The sequence below is a fragment of the Mesoplodon mirus genome, assembly GCF_964341445.2.
Source record: "Mesoplodon mirus genome assembly, chromosome: 15".
Lineage (NCBI taxonomy): Eukaryota > Metazoa > Chordata > Mammalia > Artiodactyla > Ziphiidae > Mesoplodon > Mesoplodon mirus.
This window is the reverse complement of record NC_138991.1, coordinates 45,887,656-45,914,495: the sequence shown is the minus strand read 5'-3', so window position 1 is coordinate 45,914,495 and position 26,840 is coordinate 45,887,656. Positions and strand designations below refer to the sequence as shown.

The 26,840-nt window shown below is 44.9% G+C and overlaps 1 protein-coding gene across 2 annotated transcripts in view; it reads left to right on the top strand.

The window, feature by feature from the left end:
• HS3ST4 (heparan sulfate-glucosamine 3-sulfotransferase 4) overlaps positions 1-25,926 on the top strand; it is a gene marked incomplete at its 5' end in the record, with an annotated part of 400,611 nt that extends 374,685 nt beyond the window's left edge. For both annotated transcript variants that reach the window (XM_082600501.1, XM_082600500.1), the window contains one exon: positions 25,190-25,926. In XM_082600501.1, coding sequence (XP_082456627.1) covers positions 25,190-25,826 — 637 coding nt within the window. In that variant the 3' untranslated portion in view covers positions 25,827-25,926. The remainder of the gene's footprint in view (positions 1-25,189) is intronic.
• Between the last annotated feature and the right edge of the window lie 914 nt (positions 25,927-26,840).

Here is a 26,840-nt window from a genome sequence, read left to right as displayed (position 1 = left end):
GATATGAGACAAAACAGTTGTGTGATACAAAAGCATACCCCACCTCAAGCACTCTTAATTTACAGACAGTGGTTCCACTCAGGGTGGGTAGGTCGATATAACAATTCTGAAACTGGACCATGGCTCTTGAAAGCCTAAAGTCATGCAAAAATCCAGTCTCTGTAAGGTCTCTTGGCTCAGACTAGCAAGGATTTTTCTATCAAGAAGGCCTCCAAGGGCTTCCCTGGTGGCGCAGTGGTTGAGAGTCCGCCTGCCAATGCAGGGGACACGGGTTCGTGCCCCGGTCCGGGAGGATCCCACATGCCGCAGAGCGGCTGGGCCCGTGAGCCATGGCCGCTGAGCCTGTGCGTCCCGAGCCTGCACTCTGCAACGGGAGAGGCCACAGCAGTGAGAGGCCCGCGTACCGCAAAAAAGAAAGAAGGCCTCCAAGGTATTTGACATCATCGTCACCCAGGATCTTGAACTCTGATATTACCTACCTGCTGGGGCATTTGTCATTAATCCTCCAGGCTCACAAAAGGTGGTTCTTTGAATTCTCCATGTTGCTTCAGGGAAAAAGCCTCTGAGTTTCTTGTCCATCCCACCACCATTCCTCTTTCTTTCTTTCTCCCCTGCTGTTACCATTTTCTTCCTATCCATTTCCTCAAATGGTAACACATCAAGCAAAGTAAAATACCATTCCTGGAAACAGCTGTCCCTTGGGCAGCATGAGGCTCATTATCCCATTGAAGATCTGGTACATACAAAACAAATACCTCCCACCTCCACCCAGCAATCGCCATGTGTTATGTCGACCTGCCATCTCTGTTGTATAATGTTCGGTGATTTACTCTCTCTGGGTTTTTGCTCATTTGCTCATGTTCTTTCTTACTAGGTGTCAGATTCTGTCTGTTCCAGTTTGGGCAGGCTAATACAATAAGAGTTTATTTTCTACTACGTCAGTAGCCAAGGGGTTGCAGATTATGGGGCAAGGGAAGGAAAATTTTCTTCCACACAGTGATTCAGGAGCCCAAGCTGATAGAGGCTCTGACATGGTAAACATGTAGCTTCTAAGATTAGTTTGGTTATAAACAGCCGCCAGGCAGAAGAGGAAAGACCATGGAGATCATGAGTGGGAAATTTTTATGGGACAGACCTGGGAGTGAACACATCACTTGAACTCATATTCTGTTGGCCAGAACTCAGTCACATGACCACATTCAATTGTCAGGGAAGCTGGGAAATGCAACCTAGTTATCTGCCCAGAAGAAAGAGAAAATGAGTTTGGGGGAGTAGCTAGCCTAACTCTGCCACCCAGAGTTGGGTGTTTTTATATAATTGCCTTATTTAATACTCACAATAGTGGGGCAAAGAAATCTAATCATCACCACCATCAGTGAAGAAACTGAGGCCTAAGCCATAAAGTAAATTACAAGAGAACACATCATTGTTATGGTTAATAAGTTGTAGGGTCTAGATTTGAACTTTGATCCATGTGATTCCAACTCAGTTTTCTTCTCAAGGAATCACAATTCTTCTCTAAGGAAGGAAAAGTTGTCACTCTGGAGCTCTCGAAATTGCCATGAAAGCTGTAATGGGGGAGTAAACCCCCCATTGGCTTCATAGGATAGACAGGAGGTACTCTGGCCATCTTCATTAGGAAGTTCTTATCTACCCACTCCATCTCCTACATCCCCAGGTATTGACTTTATACCTTCAAAGGACTCTGTCTGGCTACTTGATTTTATTTATTTATTTATCTATTTATTTATTTATTGCAGTATGCGAGCCTCTCACTGTTGTGGCCTCTCCCGTTGCAGAGCACAGGCTCCGGACGCGCAGGCTCAGCGGCCATGTCTCATGGGCCCAGCTGCTCTGAGGCATGTGGGATCCTCCCGGACCGGGGCACGAACCCGTGTCCCCTGCATCGGCAGGCGGACTCTCAACCACTGCACCACCAGGGGAGCCCTGGCTACTTTACTTGATCTCCATGAGTGAGACTTTTGGTGCATGATTAATCCAAACCTTCCCAGCTTAATTAATCTAATAACACCATTTTACCAAGCTATAAATTCACTTAATGACCATATCCTTTAAAATTCAATACTGTTGAGTATTTCACATCCATTTGTATATCCTATTCTTTTTACCCCTGGAAACCAAATTTTAAAGAACGGTTTATTATCAGTGTCATTAAAAACTACTTAAAGTGTTTGAAAGTAGATAAAATATGACAATTTCCACACCAATACAGAGAAAGCCCAACTTTCATAAAATGTGCAGATTTGATAAATACATACACACACACACATACATACACACAAACATACACTACAAATACAAAGCTAAATTGGAATGCTTTTAAACATTGTTTAGATCTTAAAGTGCCGTAAATGTGGTTTTTTAAAAAATACATTTGACTAGATTTAGAACTCCTCAAAGGAAGTGTGAATTTCATGACCTGACCACTAGGTGGGTTGCTTGTTAAGAGAAGTTAGTTTAGATAAACTGGCTTCAGTTAAGGCATCTATAGAGCTCAGCATTATCTTGTTTGAAGGTGTCCCTTCCTCTGATACTACTAACCAGTCACCCTAACTAAGTGTGTCTGGAACCAGTTGTTCCTCCTGGAAGCTTGCGAATTTAGCCTCTCTGTCACCAACCTGTCCTGGTCTCTGCTGTGTCTTTAGGCTTGATGCTGTTCGTGATTGACAGTGGTTGAGAAAGGACAATAGGGAATTCCCTGGTGGTCCAGTGGTTAAGACTCCGAGCTTCCAAGACACGGGGGTGCCGGGTTCAATCCCTGGTCAGGGAACTAAGATCCCACATACCTCGCAACCAAAAAAAAAGGACAATAGCCCAGTAAGTTGAAGTCACCTTAGACTCACTGTTCTGACTCTAGTAAGTGACCAAAACATGACCATTTGGGGCTGGTACCACTTTTAAAGGATCAGCAGATCCCTTTTTTGGAAGCTTGGTCAGGGCTCACAGAGAACCCAGGACTCATTTCTCAGAACTTTTCTCCATTTTCACCCACTCCGTTTCTGAGTTCAGCCACTTTCAAAGCTTTAAATATCTCCTGTATACTGATTTTCAATTGACAGTTCTCAATCCAGACCTACTAACTCTCGATTTGTAAATCCAACTGCTTCCTCAACATTCCCACTTGGGTATCTAAGAAGCACCTCAAAATTAACATGTCCAAAAGCAAACTCTTTGTTTCTCAACTCCCCAAACCCTGTTCCTCTTGAGTCTTCCTGTTCTCAGAAAGCCTTGGCTCTGTTCTTCCTTTTATTTAGGGCATGAACCTTGGAGTCATCCTTGGTTCTTCTCTTTCTCTCACACCTTCAATCCAATCCACAAGCAAATGCTGTTATGGCTGCCATATGTCATCACACCCCCATCACGCTTACCTTTGCCTGAGCCCCCATTGCCTCTCACTGTGATGATTTCAGTAGCTTCCTAATGGTTTTCCTTCAATACTTACCCCCTAGAGCCTCTTCCCCACACAGCAATCACCATGATCTTCCAAATGTGTAAGACTGGCCATGTCCTTTTCCTCCTCAACACCACCTACTGGCTCCCCACTTACTCAAGATAAAATCCAAAGATCTTACAGTGGCCTCAAAGCTTTGTATTACCTGGACCCTGCTGCTTTTCTGCCCTGATCTCCTCCCACTCTTCCAATCTCACACTTCTTTCTAGTCACCCCACCTCCTCCCTCCCTGATCCTTAGACACACCAGACATACTTTCACCCCAGAATTTTGCAAGGGCTGTTTCCTCTGCCTTCCTCCATGTGGCTTACTTTCATACTTCTTCTGTATCCCTATTCAGATGCTACCTCTGACCTTGTCTACTTTCACACTTCTTCTGTATGCCTATTCAGATGATACCTCTGACCTTGTCTTCTGCTTTAAAGTGCCCCAGTTTGCACTCAGGGAATTGCCTCTATCCCACTGTGTGTGGTTTGGGACTGGCACTCATTTGCATAATAAACTAGAGCCATCAGATGTTTTCTACCAGGACTTTGGATCTTTAGTGGAAAGGAGAGTGGAACCGGAAACCTTTCTTCAGGTGCTGGTCCCCTAGCACAGATGCAGAGGGAAGGAGAGATCTCAAGGGAACTGTTCCAAAGCCCCTCTCCTTAGCCTTTACTGTGTCATCTTCCTGCTTAATCTCTCCTCTTCTGCTGGGTGCAGAAGGACTTGACATGCCCTGTGTGCAAGAACTTAGGAAAAGAAAACCAGCAACAATATTTCACATCACTATGTACTGTTCACGTGCTGGTCCGCTGCCTCTCTTGTCATTACGGCCCTTGATTATCTAAACTGTTCTTTTTTGTCTTCACAATTTAGACTAGCTGCCCCCTCTTCACCTCCCAAACTCTCAGGGGTTAGGTATTCCCTGTTCCGTGGTGCCTTGAACAGACCTTTGTCTGCAACAACCGTCATCCCACAGCAGCATGAAAAGAGCTTGGTGTAGAGTCGGAAAATTCTGGCTTCAAATCTCAGCCTGGTGGCATGTTATTTAGGTATCCTTGGATCACTCTCTGAGCCTAATTTTTTGGTAAAATGAGTAAAATCATAGAGCTTATTTTCCAGAATTAGAAATTAAAGGATTTGTTGTAGAAATCACCAAGCACAGATCTACATCATAAAGCAAATGTAATAGATGCTTAATCATAATTAACCCTCTTTCTCTTGCTTGTTTGCATATCAAAAGGTAGCACTGATGCAGTTAAGGGAGCTGCCTTATTGGAATCTTGCCATCTGTGTGACCTTAGGCAAGTCACTGAACTGTCCCTTGCCTCAGTTTCCTTTTCTGTAAAATAGGGATAAAAGTAATTTTTACCCCAGAGGATTTTTGTAAGAGTTAAATGGGTTTAATCATGTGGTTTTTTTTTTAAGGTGAGTTTAGGCTGTAATTTTTTTCTTTTCAACATCTTTATTAGAGTATAATTGTTTTACAGTGGTGTGTTAGTTTCTGCTTTATAACAAATTGAATCAGCTATACATATACATATATCCCCATATCTCCTACCTCTTGCATCTCCCTCCCACCCTCCCTATCCCACCCCTCTAGGTGGTCATAAAGCACCGAGCTGATCTCCCTGTGCTATGCAGCTGCTTCCCCCTAGCTATCTGTTTTCATTTGGTAGTATATATAAGTCCATGCCACTCTCTCACTTCGTCCCAGCTTACCCTTACCCTTCCCTGTGTCCTCAAGTCCATTCTCAACAACTGCATCTTTATTCCTGTCCTGCCCCTAGGTTCTTCATAACCTTTTTTTTTTTTAGATTCCATATATATGTGTTAGCATATGGTATTTGTTTTTCTCTTTCTGACTTACTTCACTCTGTATGACAGACTCTAGGTCCATCCACCTCACTACAAATAACTCAATTTCGTTTCTTTTTATGGCTGAGTAATATTCCATTGTATATATATTGCTACATCTTCTTTATCCATGCATATGTCGAAGGACACTTAGGTTGCTTCCATGTCCTGGCTATTGTAAATAGAACTGCAGTGGACATTTTGGTACATGACTCTTTTTGAATTATGGTTTTCTCAGGGTATATGCCCAGTAGTGGGATTGCTGGGTCATATGGTAGTTCTATTTTTAGTTTTTTAAGGAAGCTCCATACTGTTCTCCATAGTGGCTGTATCAATTTACATTCCCACCAACAGTGCAAGAGGGTTCCCTTTTCTCCACGCCCTCTCCAGCATTTATTGTTTGTAGAATTTTTGATGATGTCCATTCTGACTTGTGTGAGGTGATACCTCATTGTAGTAGTTTTGATTTGCATTTCTCTAATATTAGTGATGTTGAGCATTCTTTCATGTGTTTGTTGGCAATTTGTATATCTTCTTTGGAGAAATGTCTACTTAGGTCTTCTGCCCATTTTTGGATGGGTTGTTTGTTTTTTGGATATTGAGCTGCATGAGCTGCTTGTATATTTTGGAGATTAATCTTTTGTCAGTTGCTTCATTTGAAAATATTTTCTCCCATTCTGAGGGAGGAATCAGGCTCCCTGACTTCAGACTATATTACAAAGCTACAGTAATCAAGACAGTATGGTACTGGCACAAAAACAGAAATATATATCAATGGTACAGGATAGAAAGCCCAGACATAAACCCACACACATATGGTCACCTTATTTTTGATAAAGGAGGCAACGGAGAAAAGACAGCCTCTTCAATAAGTGGTGCTGGGAAAACTGGGCAGCTACATGTTAAAGAATGAAATTAGAACACGCCCTAACACCATACACAAAAATAAACTCAAAATGAATTAAAGACCTAAATGTAAGGCCAGACACTATCAAACTCTTAGAGGAAAACATAGGCAGAACACTCTATGACATAAATCACAGCAAGATCCTTTTTGACCCACCACCTAGAGAAATGGAAATAAAAACAGAAATAAAGAAATGGAACCTAAGGAAACTTAAAAGCTTTTGCACAGCAAATGGATTTAATTTTGTAAAACACTTGGAACATATAGTAAGATCTCAGTAAATATTATACAGAACATTTGTTGGTATGAGTACGTTTTAGGTATTATCAGGGATTTCCCAAATAGGCTGTGGAACTCCTTGATGACAGGGATGGGTGATACTGATCTTCATCTTCTAAGACTTAGAAGACCATCTGGTATACAGTGATCAGTCAGAAATTGCTTAGTAAATGAATGAATAAGTTGCTGATTGATGAGCATTGGTACCCAGTGGGCCCCAGTGTTGGAGCACTAAGAGAAATCCTGCTTCCTTTCTCCACCCCACCCCCATCCCACCACTCCTGCCCATCCAGGAGACACAGAATAACTTACACTGCAAAGACATAAACATGCTGAGGACTAAGTTAAATGCAGGATGAAACCAGGAAGATGACATCACAAACAACCCCTGGGAGCAAAAGAAACTCATGCTCATTCCATTGACTCTGTGGCAAAATGAGCTGTGATTTACTCCTGCAAATAACCAGCAGTAAAATATTTACAGCTAATTTCCTCTACCTCCCAGGGTGGCAGTGGCAAAGGGAAGCAGGCTGTTTAGGTAGTAACTGCGGAATGCAGGCACCATGTCGGGGGCCCTGTTTCCTGCAGCAGCCTCGGGCGACAGCATCATTTATACCCTCCACGCACACAGTCTTCTCTGCATGTTTGTGAGTCTCAAGTACAGGCCGTTGAGGTTTGTGTGGTCGGCATTATGGATTTATGAGCCAGAGCAAATGTTAACTGGCGGTAGTAATTCATCTAGGGGTAGAGGACGAGAGGAGAGGGAGCAACTGGGCACGGCGCTGGTACCCTGGCAGTGCATCACAGGTCTGGGACGCAGGAATGAGCACACAGCTGGGATAGAAATGTCCTGTCCCTCTGGAGACACCTGCTCTCCCAGGCTCATCTCCTGGCATGTCCATCTCCCCACACCCCCAACCCCAGAGATGAATGTAGAAGTGTCACAGGGCTCAGTCCTTGGACCTTTCCTCATCTTTGTATACACCTTAGCGTATACCATCTGTGTATGTCGGCAACATTCAGTATTTCTCCACCCAGATCTCTTCCAGACTCACTGCTTACCTGGCATTTCCATCTGGATGTCTAAAATCATCTCAAGCATAACATGTCTGAAGCAGAGCTCCTAATCTTCCCTCACTCTAAACCCAGATCTTCTCTCAATGTCTTCCTCCAACCCAGTTGCTCAGGGCTGTTGCCTTGGAGTCACCCTAACACCTCCCATTCCCCTTACAGTCCAAATATAATCCATCTGCAAATTCTATTAGCTCTTTCTTCCAAGTATGCCCAGACTCTGCCCACCACATCACTCCCACCATCATCTCTTATCTGGACAGCTGCAATCGCTTCCTTAGAGCTTCCCAGCTTCTAAATCCCTGTGCAGTCAATTCCAATTCATCTGTGGAAAGTGGTCCTGGAAAATTGCAATTCAGATCATGACACTTAGTCTTCTGCTCAAAAAACTCCAAGGACTTCCCATCACACTCAGAATGAAGTTTCATCATCAGGCCTCCCATTACCTCTCTGATATTGTCTTCTGCCGTGGCCTCCAGTCCCACTGGCCTCCACCTTGCCTCTGTGCACACTAAGAACCCTCCTACCCCAGGACCTTTGCACTAACTGTTTCCTCTGCTTAGAACAGGTTTCTCCCAGAGAGCCACATAATTTTTTCCTTCAATTTCCATATATACATGTATATATATATATATATTCATTCTCAGGTAGAGAAGGATTTCTTAAATAAGAAACAGGAGTGGTAAATTAAACTACTTTAACATTAAGACTTTTGACCATCAAATACACATAAAGAAGATCATAAGTTAAGCCACAAACTGGGAGAAGATCATTGCAATCTAGAAAAACGATCCAATAGAAAAATGGGCAAAAGATACAGATATTTCAACAAGGAGGAAACACAAATCATCAATAAATGAAAAAGATCTCCCAAACTGAGAGAAATTCAAAGTAAGACAGTAGCAGACATTAAGTCACAAGGAGGATGAATGTGAGCTCTTTTGCACAGGTGGAGGGAATATAACTTAAGCGCCATCATCTTATAAGGGTAAGCATCTCAGAGCTCATGATTCAGTATTTTCATTATTTGGAAAATACCCAAGAGAGATTCTTCCCCTTTATACCAGGAGGCATGTACAAGAATTTACATAGCAGCATTGTTCATAAAGCAAACCACCCCAATGTCCATCATCAGAAAAAATGGATAAATAATGCCATATCCACACAATGGAATCTTATACAGCAGTGAAAATGGATTCACTAACAGTAAATGCAATGGCATTAATAGATTTTATAAAGATATTGTTTAAGTTTTTTAAAAAATTAACAGAAGACTAGAGTATTATGCCATTTTGGAAAAAAACCAACAAAACTAAACAGCATATCGTTTAGAAATGCAACATATGATATACCCACATACAAGAGAATAACAAACTCAAAATTCAGGAGAGTGGGTTTTTTAGTCTTTAGGTCATTTCTCTAGTAACTCTCAGCTTTCTTGTTCCCTTGTGGGTGGGTGGGGGTCACAAGACTGGTTTTGGTCAATCAATTAGCAGAAAGGATGAGAATCATTTCCAGGCTGACCATCTAATTACCAATGTGGTATTTTTCCAGAATGCTCACGTACTCACTGCGCCTCCCCTTCTTCCTCTTTCTTTCTCTCATCTACCCCTCTGGCACAACATCCGGGAATGTTTGGGATGATGGGGAGCGTCACACAGATAGATGCAATGCTATCAGTAATTTATGGGTTGGTATATATTTATGATATATTTGTATTTATATTGTATTATATTACATCATACTATATTATATTATACTATACTATATTATATTATATATGTTCCAGGGAAGCTGTACAGAGGAGGAGGCCTTTGGGTCAGGCATGCCATGAACAAGGGCTCCACCAGTCAGTGGGCAGGAAGGAAAGGGTATATCAGGAAGCTGGAACGTCATATGCAAAATCTAAGATATGGTAAAATCCATTGTTTCCAGGAAATGGCAAGATAATTCTAAGAGGCTAAAATGCAGAGTGCAGGGGGCGCACGGCAGGGCTGTGGCCAGAGCACAGCACTCCTCACCGAGCTGACGTGCAGGGGTCAGCAGGGCCTGGCTACAGTTTATTCTTGCCAGCAGACCCTTCCTTTGAGTTTTGTCCCTCCCTTACTTCTGCTTGGTTGCACCCAGTCACACTCATTTCTGCATAGATTATTTTCCCATCAATATTTCTCGATGCACAAAGTTCACATGACACTCCACCTGTTCCTGGTGCTGCCAGGGGCACAAGCATTCCTGGCAAAGGTCTGTTATAGCATCTGGAAAGAGCAGGGGATTAATCTGGTCCAACCAAGCAAGCTTTTCCTGGGAGCCATTTTGGCCTTTTCCCCAAGTTGCTCAGAGTCTGATAAAGAAGACAAGGAAATACGTATGTGCCATATTGTGGGATGAGTCAATGGTAGAAATAGACCAGGCAGCAGAGTCCACAGCAGGGAAGTGTTTTGTCATCCCGGGGAAAACAGGGCATGTGGGCTGAGTCCTGAAGGATGGTTATCACCAGGTTGGTGAAATAAAAAGGGTCAGTACCATTAGAAGCTGGTGATGGGACAGGGATATTCTCACACAGTATGAGTGGGAGCATAATTTGGCATGACCACCATGGAGGGCAATGTGCCAGTATCTATTATGGCCTTTAGACACAAACTCCCATGACCCAACAACCCAACTTCTGTAGGGCTGCGTTAGGAAAATACTCAAACGGGTACATACAAAGAGAGGCATGTGCAAAGGTGCTCACGTTAGCCTTCTTTGTCATCATGGAAAATTGATGAAAATCCAAGGAGCCTTTACAGGGAAATGGCTAAATAAACTGTGGTTTGCATATGCTATAGAATGCAACATCCATTTAAAAATGGGAAGTGAACTGATAAGGGAAAATCTCAAGAAGCATTCTTTTTTTATTTTTATTTTTTTTAATTAATTTTATTGGAGTGTAGTTGCTTTACAATGTTGTGTTAGTTTCTACTGTACAGCAAAGTGAATCGGCTATACGTATACATATATAGATGATCTTATTTGCAAAGCAGAAATAGAGACACAGACGTAGAGATCAAGAAGTATTCTTGAGTAGAAAACCCAAATTTTATTTTATTTTTTTTAACATCTTTATTGGAGTATAATTGCTTTACAATGGTGTGTTAGTTTCTGCTTTATAACAAAGTGAATCAGCTATATGTATAAACATATCCCCATATCTCCTCCCTCTTGCATCTCCCTCCCACCCTCCCTATCCCACCCCTCTAGGTGTTCACAAAGCACCGAGCAAAAACCCAAATTTTAGAATGCTGCATTGGGTAGTATACTGTTTGTGTCAACATACTCCCAAGTGCATACATATTCACCCAAAGACACCGGGCTCTGTGCAGGAGGGCTAAGCTATGAGACTAATGATGAAAGACGGTCAGGGGTGACTGAAGGCAGATGGGGAGCTCTAGGCAGTGGGAAACATCTATCTGGAGAGGAGTCCGTGGTATTATGTTTTTCTGCAACTAAGCCAGCCATCTGGACCTAGAAAGGGAAACATCTGATTCCCCTGGAATCAGAGTAGCATATCTACCCAATTCAAGGCGCACAGGTTTGAGGCTTATTAAGAACACATCCGGGGCTTCCCTGGTGGCGCAGTGGTTGATAGTCCGCCTGCCGATGCAGGGGACGCGGGTTCGTGCCCCCGTCCGGGAAGATCCCACATGCCGCGGAGCGCCTGGGCTCGTGGGCCATGGCCGCTGAGCCTGCGCATCCGGAGCCTGTGCTCCGCAATGGGAGAGGCCGCAGCACTGAGAGGCCCGCGTACCGTAAAAAGAAAGAACACATCCACACAGGTTGACGAGTAAAGAGGAAGCCTGTTTCCCAAGGCAGCATATCAAATGTGTACTGAGCTCCGGAATGGGACCAAAAATTCTGTAGACCAGGAAGAGTAAGTCCAGGCAGAAGATGAGATCCACAGTCATCTGGGGGCAATGTCCTGCTTCCCTGGGATCTTTCAGCATAAGCAGAATCTTACTCTGCCAGGACTATTGTGAGAGGGTCTAGGGAGGAGCATAAAAAGAGAACAGCAAGGGAATATTCATTCCCCCTGAAAACATCCTCCAAAAATGGAGCTTTCTTAACACGTTGATACCATGACTGCAGTGTCATTGTGGATAGATGTGAGAGGAATAAGTCTGTAGGCAATTGATCAGACATGCAGCAAAGGCTGTGACTTTATTTTTATTATTATTATTATTATTATTTTGCTGTACGCGGGCCTCTCACTGTTGTGGCCTCTCCCGTTGTGGAGCACAGGCTCCGGACGCGCAGGCTCAGCAGCCATGGCTCATGGGCCCAGCCGCTCCGCGGCATGTGGGATCTTCCCGGACCGGGGCATGAACCCACATCCCCTGCATCGGCAGGAGGACTCTCAACCACTGCGCCACCAGGGAAGCCCAAGGCTGTGACTTTGTATGTGCTCCTCCCCTGCCAGCCAGCAGCACAGCTCCGTAGACCTGGATTTTCCCAAGGCTCCCGCCCCTTGGTGCTAGAGCCTGGCTAGGACGCTGAGTCCAGCCCCTGAGAAGTCTGGCAAGATGTGCAGAGCCTCAGTGAAGGGGGTTGGGCCGTGAGCAAGAGTAAGCATCAGCACTCAGCCTTTTCTACCTTCTCACCAGCTGGTGGTGAAGGGATGGAGGCCCACCTACCACCAGCTTAGACCTTACTTCACTTCCCTTGTCTTGCTGCATGGATGCATGAAATGAGTAAAATGTGTAAAATGTGTACAAATGTAAATGTGCACATCCAGAGGGGTCATTCGTTTATTCACTGTCATTTATTAAGTACCTATTATATACAATGCTCCATTAGAGACAGATAGAGCACCTAGTGAATAAGACAAAGCTCTGCCACTGCAGAGTTCAGTTCCAGGTCGAAGGGCATCAGAAATCATGTGAACTGGTAAGTAAAGTAGATAATTCCAAATCTTGACCAATGCCACACGGTGTGAACAAGAAGAGAAACCAGACAATGGGATAGACAGTAACTTGGAGCAAGCATGATTTTTGATAGAATGATCAGGGAAAGCCTCTCTGAGAGATGACTTCTGAGTGGTCTGTTGATGTCACAAAAATCATAGCTGATGGACCAGACCAGCGTTATCTAATAGAATGTTACATGATGATGGAATATACTAGAGCTGTACCTCCAACACAGTAGCCATTGGCCATTTGTAGCTATTGTGCACTTGAGATGTGGCTATTGTCCCTGAGAAATTAAATCTTTAATTCAATTTAATTTTAATTAATTTAAATTTAAATAGTTCCATGTGGCTAGTGGCTTTCCTAATAATCCAAAGCCAGACATTTAATATGAGACCTGAATGATGGTCTCTCCATCCTTCTTCCTAACTCTCTTTCCTCCTATCCTTCCTCCTTCCCTTCCTCCCTCCCTCTCTTCCTTCCTCTTTTCCTTTATTCTCCCTTCTCTTCTTTCCAGCTGTGCTTTTTTTCCCCTTCGTTCCTTCATCTCTTCCATCATTGGACAAATATTTATTGAGACCTATGTCTCAATTCTAGGCACTAAGTGAGATGCTGGAGATTCAGCAGTATGCAGAAGTGCCAAACTGTGTTCCTTCTTGGGAGCTTGCTTCCTTTAGGACAGACAGACTAGACACAAGAAAATGAACACATAAACAAGATAATGTCAGATAGCAAGAAGCCCTAGGAAGTGAACAAAAGAGACTGGTGTGAAGGAGGGTGATTTAGATGGTGCCTGGGGAAGGGGATTGCCCTCTGAGTAGGTGATGTTTGAGCCAAGACTTGAATAATAAGAAGGAGCCAGTTGGGGCTTCCTTGGTGGCGCATTGGTTGAGAGTCCGCCTGCCGATGCAGGGGACACGGGTTCGTGCCCCGGTCCGGGAAGATCCCACATGCCGCGGAGCGGCTGGACCCGTGAGCCATGGCCGCTGAGCCTGCGCGTCCGGAGCCTGTGCTTCGCAGCGGGAGGGGCCGCAACAGTGGGAGGCCCGCGTACCGAAAAAGAAGGAGCCAGTTGTGGGAAGAGTAGAGGGGTGTGTGTGTGTGTGTGTGTGTGTGTGTGTGTGTGTGTGTGTGAAAGAGAAAAAGAAACACTCTGTAGGAGATCAGTGTGCATGAATATCTGATGATATAATATTAGAATCTTCAATCTTTGGGGCACAGTTTGTGTGCCTGTTTGTGTATATCTTTCTAGGTGTGCACTGATCTTCTTTCCTATTTGTTATTTCTCCATCTGTTATACGATCAGATGGATGGGTTTGAAAATCTGTTTAGTATTTCATGTGCCCCAAGCTGTGAAAGTCAGGTCTAAGTACAGGCACAGTAGGGTGCACTGATTAATTTATGATTGTGCTTTACATCATTGAAGCTAGAGATCTTGATTTGGGGATGCAACCTTATGAAGGAAATATCTCAAGGACACACCTGGAAGGCTCTTACTTGGGCACTTTGTAGGAGAGGAGGTCCTGCCATCCTGGCCAAATGTAGGAAAAAGAGGGGTTTCTGGGCTGCATTCTGTTGGTGGAGAGAACAAGTTTCCTTCAACACTAGAGTTGGTGCCTGGCCGTGTGACAAAATATTGTTCTTCCCAGCACCATTCACACCTGTCCTTCATATGCATGGATGCCTCCATCTTGACCGAGTTATTTAACAAGTTTTCATGGCCAGGTGTGAGTCGACCTGAGCAGCCCTTCCACCAATAAAACATCCAATGTTTTATTATATATATATCCGTCTAGCCGATTAGATTCCTTGCATCACAAGGAAGAGACACGTACAAATTATTTACAAAAACAAAGTTTGTTTTAAGGATGCACATGAGATAAACATGAAATAACCTCACGGTCAGCACAGGTCCTAAGATGGCATTCTCTGTGAATGCACAGTGAGTAAACAGGATTCATATATAATAGCAACAATAATTAACACTTGTACTCAGCAGTTAATTCCTTCCAGGCTCTGTGCTAAGCCTTCGTTTATTCTGGCTGCTGTAACAAAAATACCATAGACTGAGTGGCTTAAGCAACAAACATTTATTTCTTACAGTTCTAAAAGCTGAGAATTCCAGGATCAAGATGCTGGCAGATTCACTGCCTGGTGAGAACCTGCTTCCTGGCTCATAGAGGGCTATCTTTTCACTACGTCCTCACACCACAGAAGGTGGGAGGAAGCTTTCTGGGGTCTCTTTCATAGGGGCACTAATTCTATTCATGAGAGCTCCACCCTCATGACCTAATCCCCTCTCAAAGGCCACACCCCCAATACCATCCCATTGGGTGTTAGGATTTAACATATGAGTTGTGTGGAGGGGGGCACACACATTCATTCTACAGCAGCATCATAAGCACCGGCCCTTTCAACCTTCATAAAACATGCTCTGAGATAGGTCTTGCTTGCGATACCCATTGTATGAGGAAACTGAGGCTTGAGGTGGTTAAATAAGTTCCAAAGTCCTTTAGAGTGAGGATGGCAGAGCCAGGATAGAGCCACACAGTAGGGCTGAGACATGCAAAGGGTGACAGAGACAGACTCAGCAGGAGCAAGCAGGGCTTGGCTCAGCCACAGGATGCAGGTGAGAAGGAAGCAGGGCTGGCAGCATCCCCAAGGCAGGGATGAGCAGACACACAGCTGGGAGTGCAGTGTGCGGTGGAGAGACCTGGAATGGGACCTTCCCGAGAGGAGCCCTCTCCTGTCACCGTCTGTTAAATCGTGAGCACAAGGTGCCCAGGCAAACAACGCTGACACCTCCATAATCATCATTTCATTGTGGCACCTGCCCTTTGAAACGCTGAGCCTGAGGAAAGAAAATACAATAAAACAGCTAATAGAAGTTGGTGTATGAGGTTCTGCAGTGGGACGCTCTTTGAATGTGTATGAATAAAGGATCAGAGAAGTAGACTCCGGGTGGAATCCCCAGTCAGGGGCAGGTGAAGTGAGCCGTGATCTTGTGAATTCAAAATCAGGGAGCATCTTGTTTTCGAATCTCTGGAGTGAGTTGGTCAAATAACAAGAGAGGACGGATTGGAGGGAGAGTTGTGGGTAAGAAGGCACCGATGGAGCTGAGGTTGTAAGTAGGCAGAGATTTAGATTTTAGAACCCTGCTTCCCAACCTGTGGGCTTGAGAATTATTGCAGGGACCTTCACATCCCTATAGATACCAAACACTGAGTATAAACTAAATCAATAAAAATCTCATACACACACATACGCGCACACATGGCCACATTCAAAACTGTAGATTCCGTGGTGATGACTCAATCACAAATTCATTTTAAGGGATTGTCAAATTCATAGTTGTTTTTTGTCCATATGTGTTTTCTAAATCAAACCATATGGGGCTTCCCTGGTGGCACAGTGGTTGAGAGTCTGCCTACTGATGCAGGGGACGCGGGTTCGTGCCCCGGTCTGGGAGGATCCCACATGCCACAGAGCGGCTGGGCCCGTGAGCCATGGCCGCTGAGCCTCCGTGTCCGGAGGCTCAGCTCCGCAACAGGAGAGGCCACAACAGTGAGAGGCCCGCGTACTGCAAAAAAACAAACAAAAAAAAACATATGAACAAGTCAGCTTCTGTCATATGGTGGCCTACTGATGCTGAACCCCCCGGGGGGAACTGGGAAAAGCCAGGGATGACAAGGAGAAATAAAAGCAAGCCTAGGATTTGTGCTATATGGGCCCCATAAAGTGGCCAAGCTCTGCCTAGCACTGAAGCTTCCCAAGTGCTTGGGCACCCTGGGATGGCAAGGAGAAAGAGATTTCTAGAAATTCACTGGAGTCTATGCTAAGCAGAAGCTGTTTGGTCCTCTCAGAGTGGGTCGTATCAACACCCGTTGGAGAGGTGGGTTTCCATGAATCAGGGCCATCATTTACAGAGGGGTGTATATATTAGACAACCAGTAATAGGCATTTAGATTCAGAATTTAAGCAAGGCTGGTCTCCTTAACTCATTCAACAAATAAATTTGTTTGTACCTACTATGTGCTACGTTACACTAGCAGCAATAACAAGGGCGGACATTTACCAATACTTGCTCTGTGCCAGGATGCCTGATACCTTTTCTTCTGAATGAGGAGATGCTATTATACCCATTTGACAGATGATGGAACTGAGGATAAAAGACATGGAATGAGTTGCTAAAGCCACTTGTGGTTCAGAGATGGAACCCCGAAGTCAAACGCTGAGCCACCCGCCTTTGTCAGGATGAGCACCCACTGACAAGCTTCTAAAGGAGGTGATTGTGGACTCCGGAATCAAGTCGACCCTCAGCCAGTGATTCTCTACCTGAAACTCATGGAACTCCGTGAATCCTCAGAGACAAGGATAGACCTCACAGACTATTTTTACTCTTTCAGAAGATGTGAACATCTTCAGGACACATCTTGCTCTTCATTGTATCTCCTAATGTACCTGGCACACGACAGTTGCCAAATTCATGAACAGATAAATGGTTTTCTCTCTTTTTCTTTCATAGATCCTAAAATATCTCTACCTGCCTGGCACAAACTTTAAAACCACAAAAGTGCCTGAGATCCGGGTTTGCTCTTTTCTCCCACAATGTGGTCATGTGTCATTCAAAACTGGAATGCTGGGCTTCCCTGGTGGCGCAGTGGTTGAGAGTCCGCCTGCCGATGCAGAGGACACGGGTTCGTGCCCCGGTCTGGGAAGATCCCACATGCCGCGGAGCGGCTGGGCCCGTGAGCCATGGCCGCTGAGCCTGCGCGTCCGGAGCCTGTGCTCCGCAACGGGAGAGGCCACAGCAGTGAGAGGCCCGCGTACCGCAAAAAAAAAAAAAAAAAAAAAAAAAACCTGGAATGCTTTCCTCATTCTTCTCCAGTTATTCAAATTCTTTGTTTCCTCAAAGCCCAGCTCCTTCTGTCCGCCTTCTTCCTCCCCTCCTTCCTCACTCCTTTCCTTCCTCTTGTCTTCATTTCTCCTTCCTCTCGCTTCTAGTCGCCTTCACCCTTTGCTTCAGCTCTCTCCCTCCTTTCCTCTCCTCTGCCCTCACTTTTCTGTCACCTCCTTCTCCCTCTTGGTGGCAGATGTGATTTTGCCTGAAAAGAGACCTCTGCCCACAACAGAGATGCCCCATCTGAAGCACAGACCACTTTACAAAAATGGGAAATGCAGGTGTGTCCTTCAAAGAACTTGCAGTCTGTTGCAGGGCAGGTACCATGCCTGCTTTAGCATCACTATATACCCGACATAATAAGCACCAGCAAACACTCGTTGGAATGAATGAGGGAATTCATATTAACATAGCCCTTTCATGGTACAGGTCCAGAGAGGGAAAAATCCTTGTCCTAAATGCATTCGGCAAGTTAGTTCTCAAGTCAGAGCTATAACTCAGGATCCCTTCTTTCTCGCCTTCAGTTTGGTCCTTAGCCGTATGGCCCTGGCAAAGGCTGCTTTTCTTGGGTCTTTACATAAGAAATGTGGTTTCCAAAGGGTTTGACTTTTCATCTTCAGGGATTCCAGGATTCATAAACTTGGATTTGAAAAGCAGCATGAACTTTCCAAAAGAATGAGGCCGAAAAGTAGTCCTGAGCAGGGTTTATTGTCTCTTTGACTCAGTTTCCACATCTCTATAATGGGCTCAGTGAATTGTATGCTACTTGTGCAGTTCAGCCAGAATAATATGTGAAATTGCCCGTCTCGATGCTTGGCAAGTAGCAGGCGCCCGATGGAATTTCTAAGTTTCTTTCCTCAATGCAGAAGAAACAGCCTTACCTCATGCCCTGGCTCTAACCACCATTCTCTTGGGTTACAGTTTCTGGAGGCCTCAGAAAATATTGCTCCTTTATGCACCATTTATCCCACTGGATAATGCCTTTGGGAAAATGTGAGGTGCCCACATACCTCTGATTCAGGCAAGCGAAAGGCAAGCTCAGCTGCTAACCCTTCCAGAGAGAATGGGCTCTTTACATCTAATACGGGTGACTGCCTTCTCCCTCGGCATTCGTGATGGTGTCCATTTGCTTCAGTTGATGGCACCCCGGAGAGAGGTGTCGCAAATTGAATGACGGAGCTTGATCTGGTAAGAATTTCTGGGGCTTCTGGCCTGGGTTTCTATAACTCCCAGTGGTGAGTCAGTGACAGCCCACCTTTACAACACACGTAATGAGGCTCAATCTAAGATTCAGCTTTGCCATCTACCAGCAGAGTGACCTTGGGCCAGTCATGTAACCTTGTTGAGCCTCTGTCATTTGGTTAAGCATTGCCAGGCAGTAACTAAGAGCTCTGGCTAAAGTTCACAACAGACCTGGGGTTGAATTTCAACGCTACCTCTTGTTACTTTGGACTAACAGATCAATTTCACTGAGCCTCAGTTTCCTGACCTCTGAAGTGGTGAAGGTAGTCATACCTTCTTAAGAAAGTTGTTTTAAAAATTCACGGCTAACGTATTGCGAGCCTGCTATCTGTGAGGCACTCTTTTAGGCATTAACTCATATCATCGTCACAAAATCCCTACGAAATGGGTATTATCGGTATGACACCTGTTTTCCAGATAATGCAACTGAGACACAAATTACTTGGGTTAGTAATTTGCCCGGAGTCACATAGCTGATAAGTGGATCCAGATTCGGTTCATCTGGAGGCTATACTCTTAACCACCAGGCTGTAGAGCCCAGTGTCTGAACGTGCTTAGAGACATTGATCTGGTTTCAGAATTTGAACTCTCAACCACCAAACGGCACAGAGTGAGCACTGGATAAATGGCGTATGATAACTACCGTAGGATCGCTATTATTGTTGTTTCCTATGAAGCCCTGGATGCTGACCTGCATCCAGCTGGGGCTTGTGCTCAGCCCAGCTCCCCCACCAGCAGAGTGGAGGTGGTGGAGGGCGAGCGAGTTGGATCGTGTCTCATAAACATTTGGGGTTGTGAGAGCAGCTGTGTGATCTTGCAGGATGATTCTCGCTTCAGGACTGTGTGTTGACGCTGATGTCACGGCTGCTCTGAGCACCCCAGATACTGTTAACGAGCCGTTCCAAGCCCAGATGCAGTGTTTTCTCACCATATGGTACACACTGCAGTGCAGGGTCCTTCAGATGAGGGATGGCTTGGAATTCAGAAGCACTGAACCCCACGTGAGGGAAACCTACTTAGAGGAGCCCTCCAAACTGCCCCAATTCTCCTAACTTCTGCGGATCATGTTTTCATTCGTATGTCATTCGTTCATTCATCTAATAACCACACATAGTTATGGGGCAGCTGCCACGCCGCCGGCACTGGGGATACAAAGGTGAATAAAACATTGCCCATGGCTTCCGGAAACTGAGCTTAGCCATGGAGGGCATGGGAACCAACCATATTATGACATTATCCTAAGCTCTGTAATACGGGAAGTTATCAAAGACCCTGGAAATTCAAAGGATTTAGTGAAAATCTTTGCTATGGAATTTAAAAATTTGTTTTGCACTCCGGCATCTGAATGCTTTTCCTTATTCAAGAGAACTCCCCAGATAGGCAGAGGTTAGGTCCTACCTTCTACTAGTGAAGGTGAAGAGAATCTGACATTCCTTCGCCCTACTTTCTGGCAGGTGGACTGTGAACTCATGATATAAATGTCCACTTCCAACTGGGATCTCCCTTGAGTTCCAGACTCCTGTATCAAGATGCTTACTCAACTCCTTCACTTGAGTATTTCAGATTCCAAGTCCAAAATCAGACTTGGTATCTTCCCCTGAAACTGGCTTCTTTCTCAGTTGTCTCCATGTCAATAAACTGCACTACTACTTACCCATTAGCTCAGGCCAACAATCTTGGAGTCTTCTCTGATATTCTCTCTCTCTTGCACACACATCCCACCCATCCTAAAGGACTATTGGCCCTACCTTTTAAAGGCATCCTAATTCTGAACACTTCTTCCTAGGTTGCCCTCTCCACTGGCATTCCTGCCACCCCCATCTCTAACCTGGTCTCCTGCAATGGCCTCTTAGCAGGCTGCCTTCTGCTCTTGCCACATGCCTGTGTGTTCTCAGCAAAGCAGCCAGGAAAAAAAATCTCTTAAAATGTAAATTTTATGTTCTCTTGTTTCATGTTCTTCAGTGGTTTCTCATCACACATGGAATAAAACCCAGTGTCTTGCCCGTGGCCCATAAGACCCCCTGTGGTCTTTCCCTCCCCACCCGTTGACCTTATTTTCTCACTTCCTTAGCTTTGCTCACTCTCCTGTGGCATGACTGGTCTCCTCCCCATTTCTCAAGCACATAAAGATGTGAGAACATGGGCAGTCAAAATGTCAGACCCAGTCAAGAAGAACTTCCCTAAAACCAGGAGAGAGAAGGACACTTGGGATGAATCATTCCTGAGAAAGTAGAGGGAGACAAGATCCAAAGCCCACTTTGGGAGAAGTTGGTCTTACACATAGACTGCCCCCTCTAGTCTTTTAGGAAGAGAGACACTTGGATAGATACAGAAATAGCTGCTGGGCCGTGGGCCCAGGTGAGAAGACTGGTGAGGGGACAAGGCCTGAGAAGTGACCAGATTAGGACAAAACCCATCACAACAAAGCCTTGCCTTAGGACAGGAGATTAATGGTTTATTCATCCATTCATTCAACAGATACTTATTCAGCACCTGCTGTTTGCCAGAAACTGGTGGTAGGTGTTTGCTTGGCCAGTGAGCTTAGGAACCAAGGATATACTCACCCAGTGAGACTTCGAAAAAGTATCTTTAGGTTCTGAGTCTGTTTCCTTCTCTCTAAAAGTGAAATAGTAATGATACCTGCTCTGTTGATAAAAATAGTTATTTAGGGCCTCCCTGGTGGCGCAGTGGTTGAGAGTCCGCCTGCCGATGCAGGGGATACGGGTTCGTGCCCCGGTCTGGGAGGATCCCATATGCCGCGGAGCGGCTGGGCCCGTGAGCCATGGCCGCTGGGCCTGCGCATCCGGAGCCTGTGCTCCGCAACGGGGGAGGCCACAGCAGTGAGAGGCCCACATACCGCAAAAAGAAAAAAAAAAAAAAAAATAGTTATTTATGTGATGCTATAAAGAACTCTCCTTTTATCAGATGTAGTAGTTACACTGGAAGCTCTGTCACGGAAGGGACCTTGTCTGTTTTGTTCACTAGTATATTGCCATTTATGGAAGTGAGCATTTATGGAACAAATGAATGAATGAATGAATATAACTGATTCAGAATCATTTTTGGAAAGGGGGTACTGCTACTTCATTGATTTTGAGCAGCTACTGGATAGCTTCTTACCAGCAAAAAATCCTGTGTATCTCATGCAACAACAGTTGTCTCTTGGCTTAATGAGATGGTTTTACCATGTGTGCCCCAGATGCAGGAACTGTCCTCAAGTGCACGGTGTAGACCATCTGTCACATGACGATCAAAGCCATTGAGGCGTCTCTGCTCCCTTCTCCATTGCCTTCTCTAGCCCTGCTCCTCTCATTGCTTTTTGCACCAAGCACTGAGCTAGTCACATAATTACTCCTATACACACTGGCTTATAGGCTGGGTACCATTTATCTCAGATGCTTCAGATAAAAGACTCGAGATCAACACAGATCTTGACAGACTGTAACAGTTAGCTGAAGTGAAGGAGATGAATTTGTCAATGTAAAGATAAACACTGAGGGGGCTTCCCTGGTGGCGCAGTGGTTGAGAGTCCGCCTGCCGATGCAGGGGACACGGGTTCGTGCCCCGGTCCAGGAAGATCCCACATGCCGTGGAGCGGCTGGGCCCGTGGGCCATGGCCGCTGGGCCTGCACGTCTGGAGCCTGTGCTCCACAACAGGAGAGGCCACAACAGTGAGAGGCCCGTGTACCGGGAAAAAAAAAAAAAAAAAAGATGAACACTGAGGTCTAAGAAGTGAATGGCAGAGACTGGATGAGAAGAAAAACCTAGCAGCTGCTCCTTGCTAAAGAAAAATACAGCAAATTAAAAGGAGCAAGATATATCTGAGGGGCAAAAATCTGGAAGAGGCCATGTAAAAATATCTATCTTCAGTATTTTTTGCATCAACATTTATTTAATATTTTTATACTATTAAATGAGTTCTATAATAAAAGAAGAGAATCTATCTCTCCAACTAAAAGAAAAGTAGGATATCAGTATATTCTTTCAACTTCAGCTGAACTAATAGCAGCTTCCCCATTACTCCAGATCAGTCTCCAGATCAGGAAGAATGGTTGATGACACTGGCTTGAATCAGAATATCCTTCTTTTCTAGATCAGTTCCTTAGTTCCCACGTTGTTCAGCTTTTCCGTTTGGTCAAACGTAAATATTTTCTCCTTACTCTTCTCTAAGAATTGCTGTGCCAATGATCTTGTGCCTCTGGCTTAAGCTTTTAAAATTCTGGCATTCATTGGACAGTATTCTAAGTGATTTACCTGCATTATCACATTCAATCTTCATTACAATCCTATAAGGGAGGGACTCTTGTTAACCCTATTTTTTAGATGAGAAAATGGAGATTCAGAGTGGGTGTACTCACTTCATCAAGGTGACCTAGGTAATCAGAACTCTTAAATCAGGCACATGTGACTCCCCTAAAACTGTGGTCCTTAGCCCTGCCCCTCCAAACGTCACAATTAAATCTGATAAGAGCCAAACAGGCACACAAATGTGAAAACTTTCAAAATACCGGGGAGAGGGGTCTTCCCTGGTGGCGCAGTGGTTGAGAATCTGCCTGCTAATGCAGGGGACACGGGTTCGAGCCCTGGTCTGGGAGGATCCCACATACCGCGGAGCAACTAGGCCCGTGAGCCACAACTACTAAGCCTGCGCATCTGGAGCCTGTGCTCCGCAACAAGAGAGGCCGTGATAGTGAGAGGCCCGCGCACCGCGATGAAGAGTGGCCCCCGCTTGCCACAACTAGAGAAGGCCCTCGCACAGAAACGAAGACCCAACACAGCAATAATTAATTAATTAATTAATTAACTCCTACCCCCAACATCTTCTTAAAAAAAAAAAATACCGGGGAGATAATATCAGTTCAAGATGAGCATGATTGTTTATGGCCAGGGCTATTGCTTTGATCTGAAAACTCCTTACTGCCCAACCATTATACACGGACAACATCAAACTCCCTGTGAATTTCTCTACATTAGTCAAGAGGCAAGTGCCTCTTGCCTAATAAAAATGCTTGCCGAGAAAGCTCAAAACCCAGTAGCAATTAATTATTGACAGAGCATGTGAATTAGAGATAAAAGAAGAATCCTTCCTTCTCCACACACGCAATAGTAAATAAATTTAATTATGGCAGGGGAAGCTGAGGGATCTTCGTCTGTATTAAGTTTTATTAGCTGAGACATTTAAAAGCATGTCATCATAACAAAGAGGTCTTGGGTAATCCTAAATGTACCACTTTGGTGCAAGACTCGGAAGTGAATAGACTTAATGGAGATGGATGGAGCACATGGTGGCAGATGGCCTGCTGTACCGATAGGTACAAGGACATCAAACTCCTTTAATCTCCTGAAGTTCCCAAGTAAGACAAGGCCACTCTGAAGGCAAACATGGATGGAGGGATGGGTTTGGAGAAGCAACCTTGGGAAGGAAACCAAGAGAGATGGGTCCTGGTGTGGGATCTATCACTGGCTCACTGGGCAACCTTGGGAGCCGGATCCCATGTATAAAACTAATTCTATGCTAGTTGCTGTCACACTGTATGTCACACTATATGTCATTCGTTTCATCCTCAACTGAACTTGAAGTAAGTTTTAGGATTTTTACAGATGACGATAATAAGGCTCAGGGATGTGATTCAACTTGCTGAGGTCACAAAGCCTGTCTGATTCCCTGTCTCTGGGCTTCAGTTTCCTCATTTGCATAAAGATGCCTTTGGATTAGGTTAGGGATCAAGAAATGTTTTCTTAAAGGGCCAGATAGGAAATATGTTCAGCTCTGCATGTCATATAGTCTCTGTTGCAACTACTCGACTCTGCTGATGTAGATGCAGAAAGCAGCCACAGACAGGAATGTGTGGCCATGTTCCAATAAAAGTTTATTTATAAGCATTGAAATTTGAATTACATATAATTTTCATGCATCACAAAATTTTAGTCTTATTATTTAGTTTTTTTCCCCATCCTTTAAAGATGAAAAATCATTTTTAGCTGTGGGCCATACAATGACCCACAGGAGGCAGGTAGTAGTTTGCCAACCCCTGGACTAGATCATCTTTGAGGTCTTGTTGAGCTCAAACACTTTCTGAAAGTCACTACAACAACCATATCCTTGATTTATTAAGATCTTAACACATGCCGGATTCTGTGCTAAATGCTTTAAAAGCATTATCTCCCTTAATCTTTTTACAACTGTGTGAAGTAGGTGCTATCATTATCTTCATTTCAGAGATTATAAAACTAATACATAGAGAAATTAAGAGTCGATCTAGGTTAAACATAACTGGTAAGAGATAGAGCAGAAATTTAAATGGAGGTGTATAAGATTCCCACGAATGAATTGCACAAGCTTTATGCTGCTTTTTCTGATAATACTATAATCAGAGCTATAGAGGGATATATAGTCCAAAAAGAACTTCCAAGTGTACATGAATTTTATTGGGTAGCTCCCCACTGGGCTATTTATATCATACATTTCGTGCAACAAGTTCAGTTATTTCTGGACAGGAATAATCACTCTTTTGTTTTCCTCCGTCTTCCAGAAATGTGATGCCTAAGACTTTGGATGGGCAGTTAACCATGGAGAAGACACCAAGTTACTTTGTGACAAATGAGGCCCCCAAGCGCATCCACTCCATGGCCAAGGACATCAAACTCATCGTGGTGGTGAGAAACCCCGTGACCAGGGCCATCTCCGATTACACCCAGACACTGTCAAAGAAACCCGAGATCCCCACCTTCGAGGTGCTGGCCTTCAAAAATCGGACCCTAGGGCTGATCGATGCCTCCTGGAGCGCCATTCGAATAGGGATCTATGCTCTGCATCTGGAAAACTGGCTCCAGTATTTCCCCCTCTCTCAGATCCTCTTCGTCAGCGGTGAGCGACTCATAGTGGACCCTGCCGGGGAAATGGCCAAAGTACAGGATTTTCTAGGCCTCAAGCGTGTTGTGACTGAGAAACATTTCTATTTCAACAAAACCAAGGGGTTCCCTTGCCTAAAGAAGCCAGAAGACAGCAGCGCCCCCAGGTGCTTAGGCAAGAGCAAAGGTCGGACTCATCCCCGCATCGACCCCGATGTGATCCACAGACTGCGGAAATTCTACAAACCCTTCAACATGATGTTTTACCAAATGACTGGTCAAAATTTCCAGTGGGAACAGGAAGAGGGTGACAAATGAGGCTAGAGATGTGGAGGGAAGGCTGGTGAATAGCTAGGGAGGCTCCTTACCTGAGTCCTGAATCCCCCAGGGTGTGCAGCCTCAGCCTTGCTGGGGTGCCAAGTAGATCTCCTCCTCTGTCCAATCAGGATTGCTTCCAACGCTGTTGGCTTAGGCAAAGGGATGGATCCCATGACATACTCATGAGGGTACCAGGCCTGCCTGGGTAGCAGCATCTGGTTGACCAGATGGCCACCAGAATCCACTGCTAATTCTTGTCTTCTGCTGGTTAATCCAGTCTGAAGACAGGATACATAAATAGTTGTCAAGGTCAGAGACAGTGGCATGAATGTTTGTTTAAATGATAAAAAAGAAAGGAAGGTCTACTTTTGGCCGGAGTCTCTCACTTTAATTTGGGAAACCCGAGTTCTAGCCCCATATCTGGCAAAGGCCCCTGCTCTGTCAACCTCTGCTTTGGTATCTTGCCAGAATACTAATTGTGGCCAATTGCTCCAGGACTCCTAGGGAGCAAGTTCCTCCTTCTTAAAGTGTCTCTAGCCTTCTCCTTAAAGGTCTCATCCCACAACCTTTGACTTACTCCCTCCTCACCTTATGAAGGCAGAGGCATGCATGTTTCTCACCAAAAAAAGCTGACACCCCTGGAAGCCTTCTTTCTAAGAGCCCCCGAAGGGGGGGTTGGGTCTCTCTCTTTGTGAGTATCCTGGGCGGTGGAGAAGCTTAGCCTGTGCCTCCTTAGAATCAGAATCACAGGGCTGCTCTCAGAGCAGAGGGGTTGCAGCAGAGCTCAGAGCCCTGAGGTTGGGAAAGATGAATGCCATCTCTGGGAGTGAAAAAAAAGAAAGCCAGTCATTTTGGTGGGAGGTCTCCATCCCTGAAGACCCTCAGCCGCATGGTTCTGACACATGCTATGAGGATGGGCTCTGTCCCTTAGGGTCCCCAGAGGGGCGAGGACCAGAGAGCTGGCATGTCTTTTGTCATGAATAACCTTTAGCAACACAACCCACAGGGGATCAG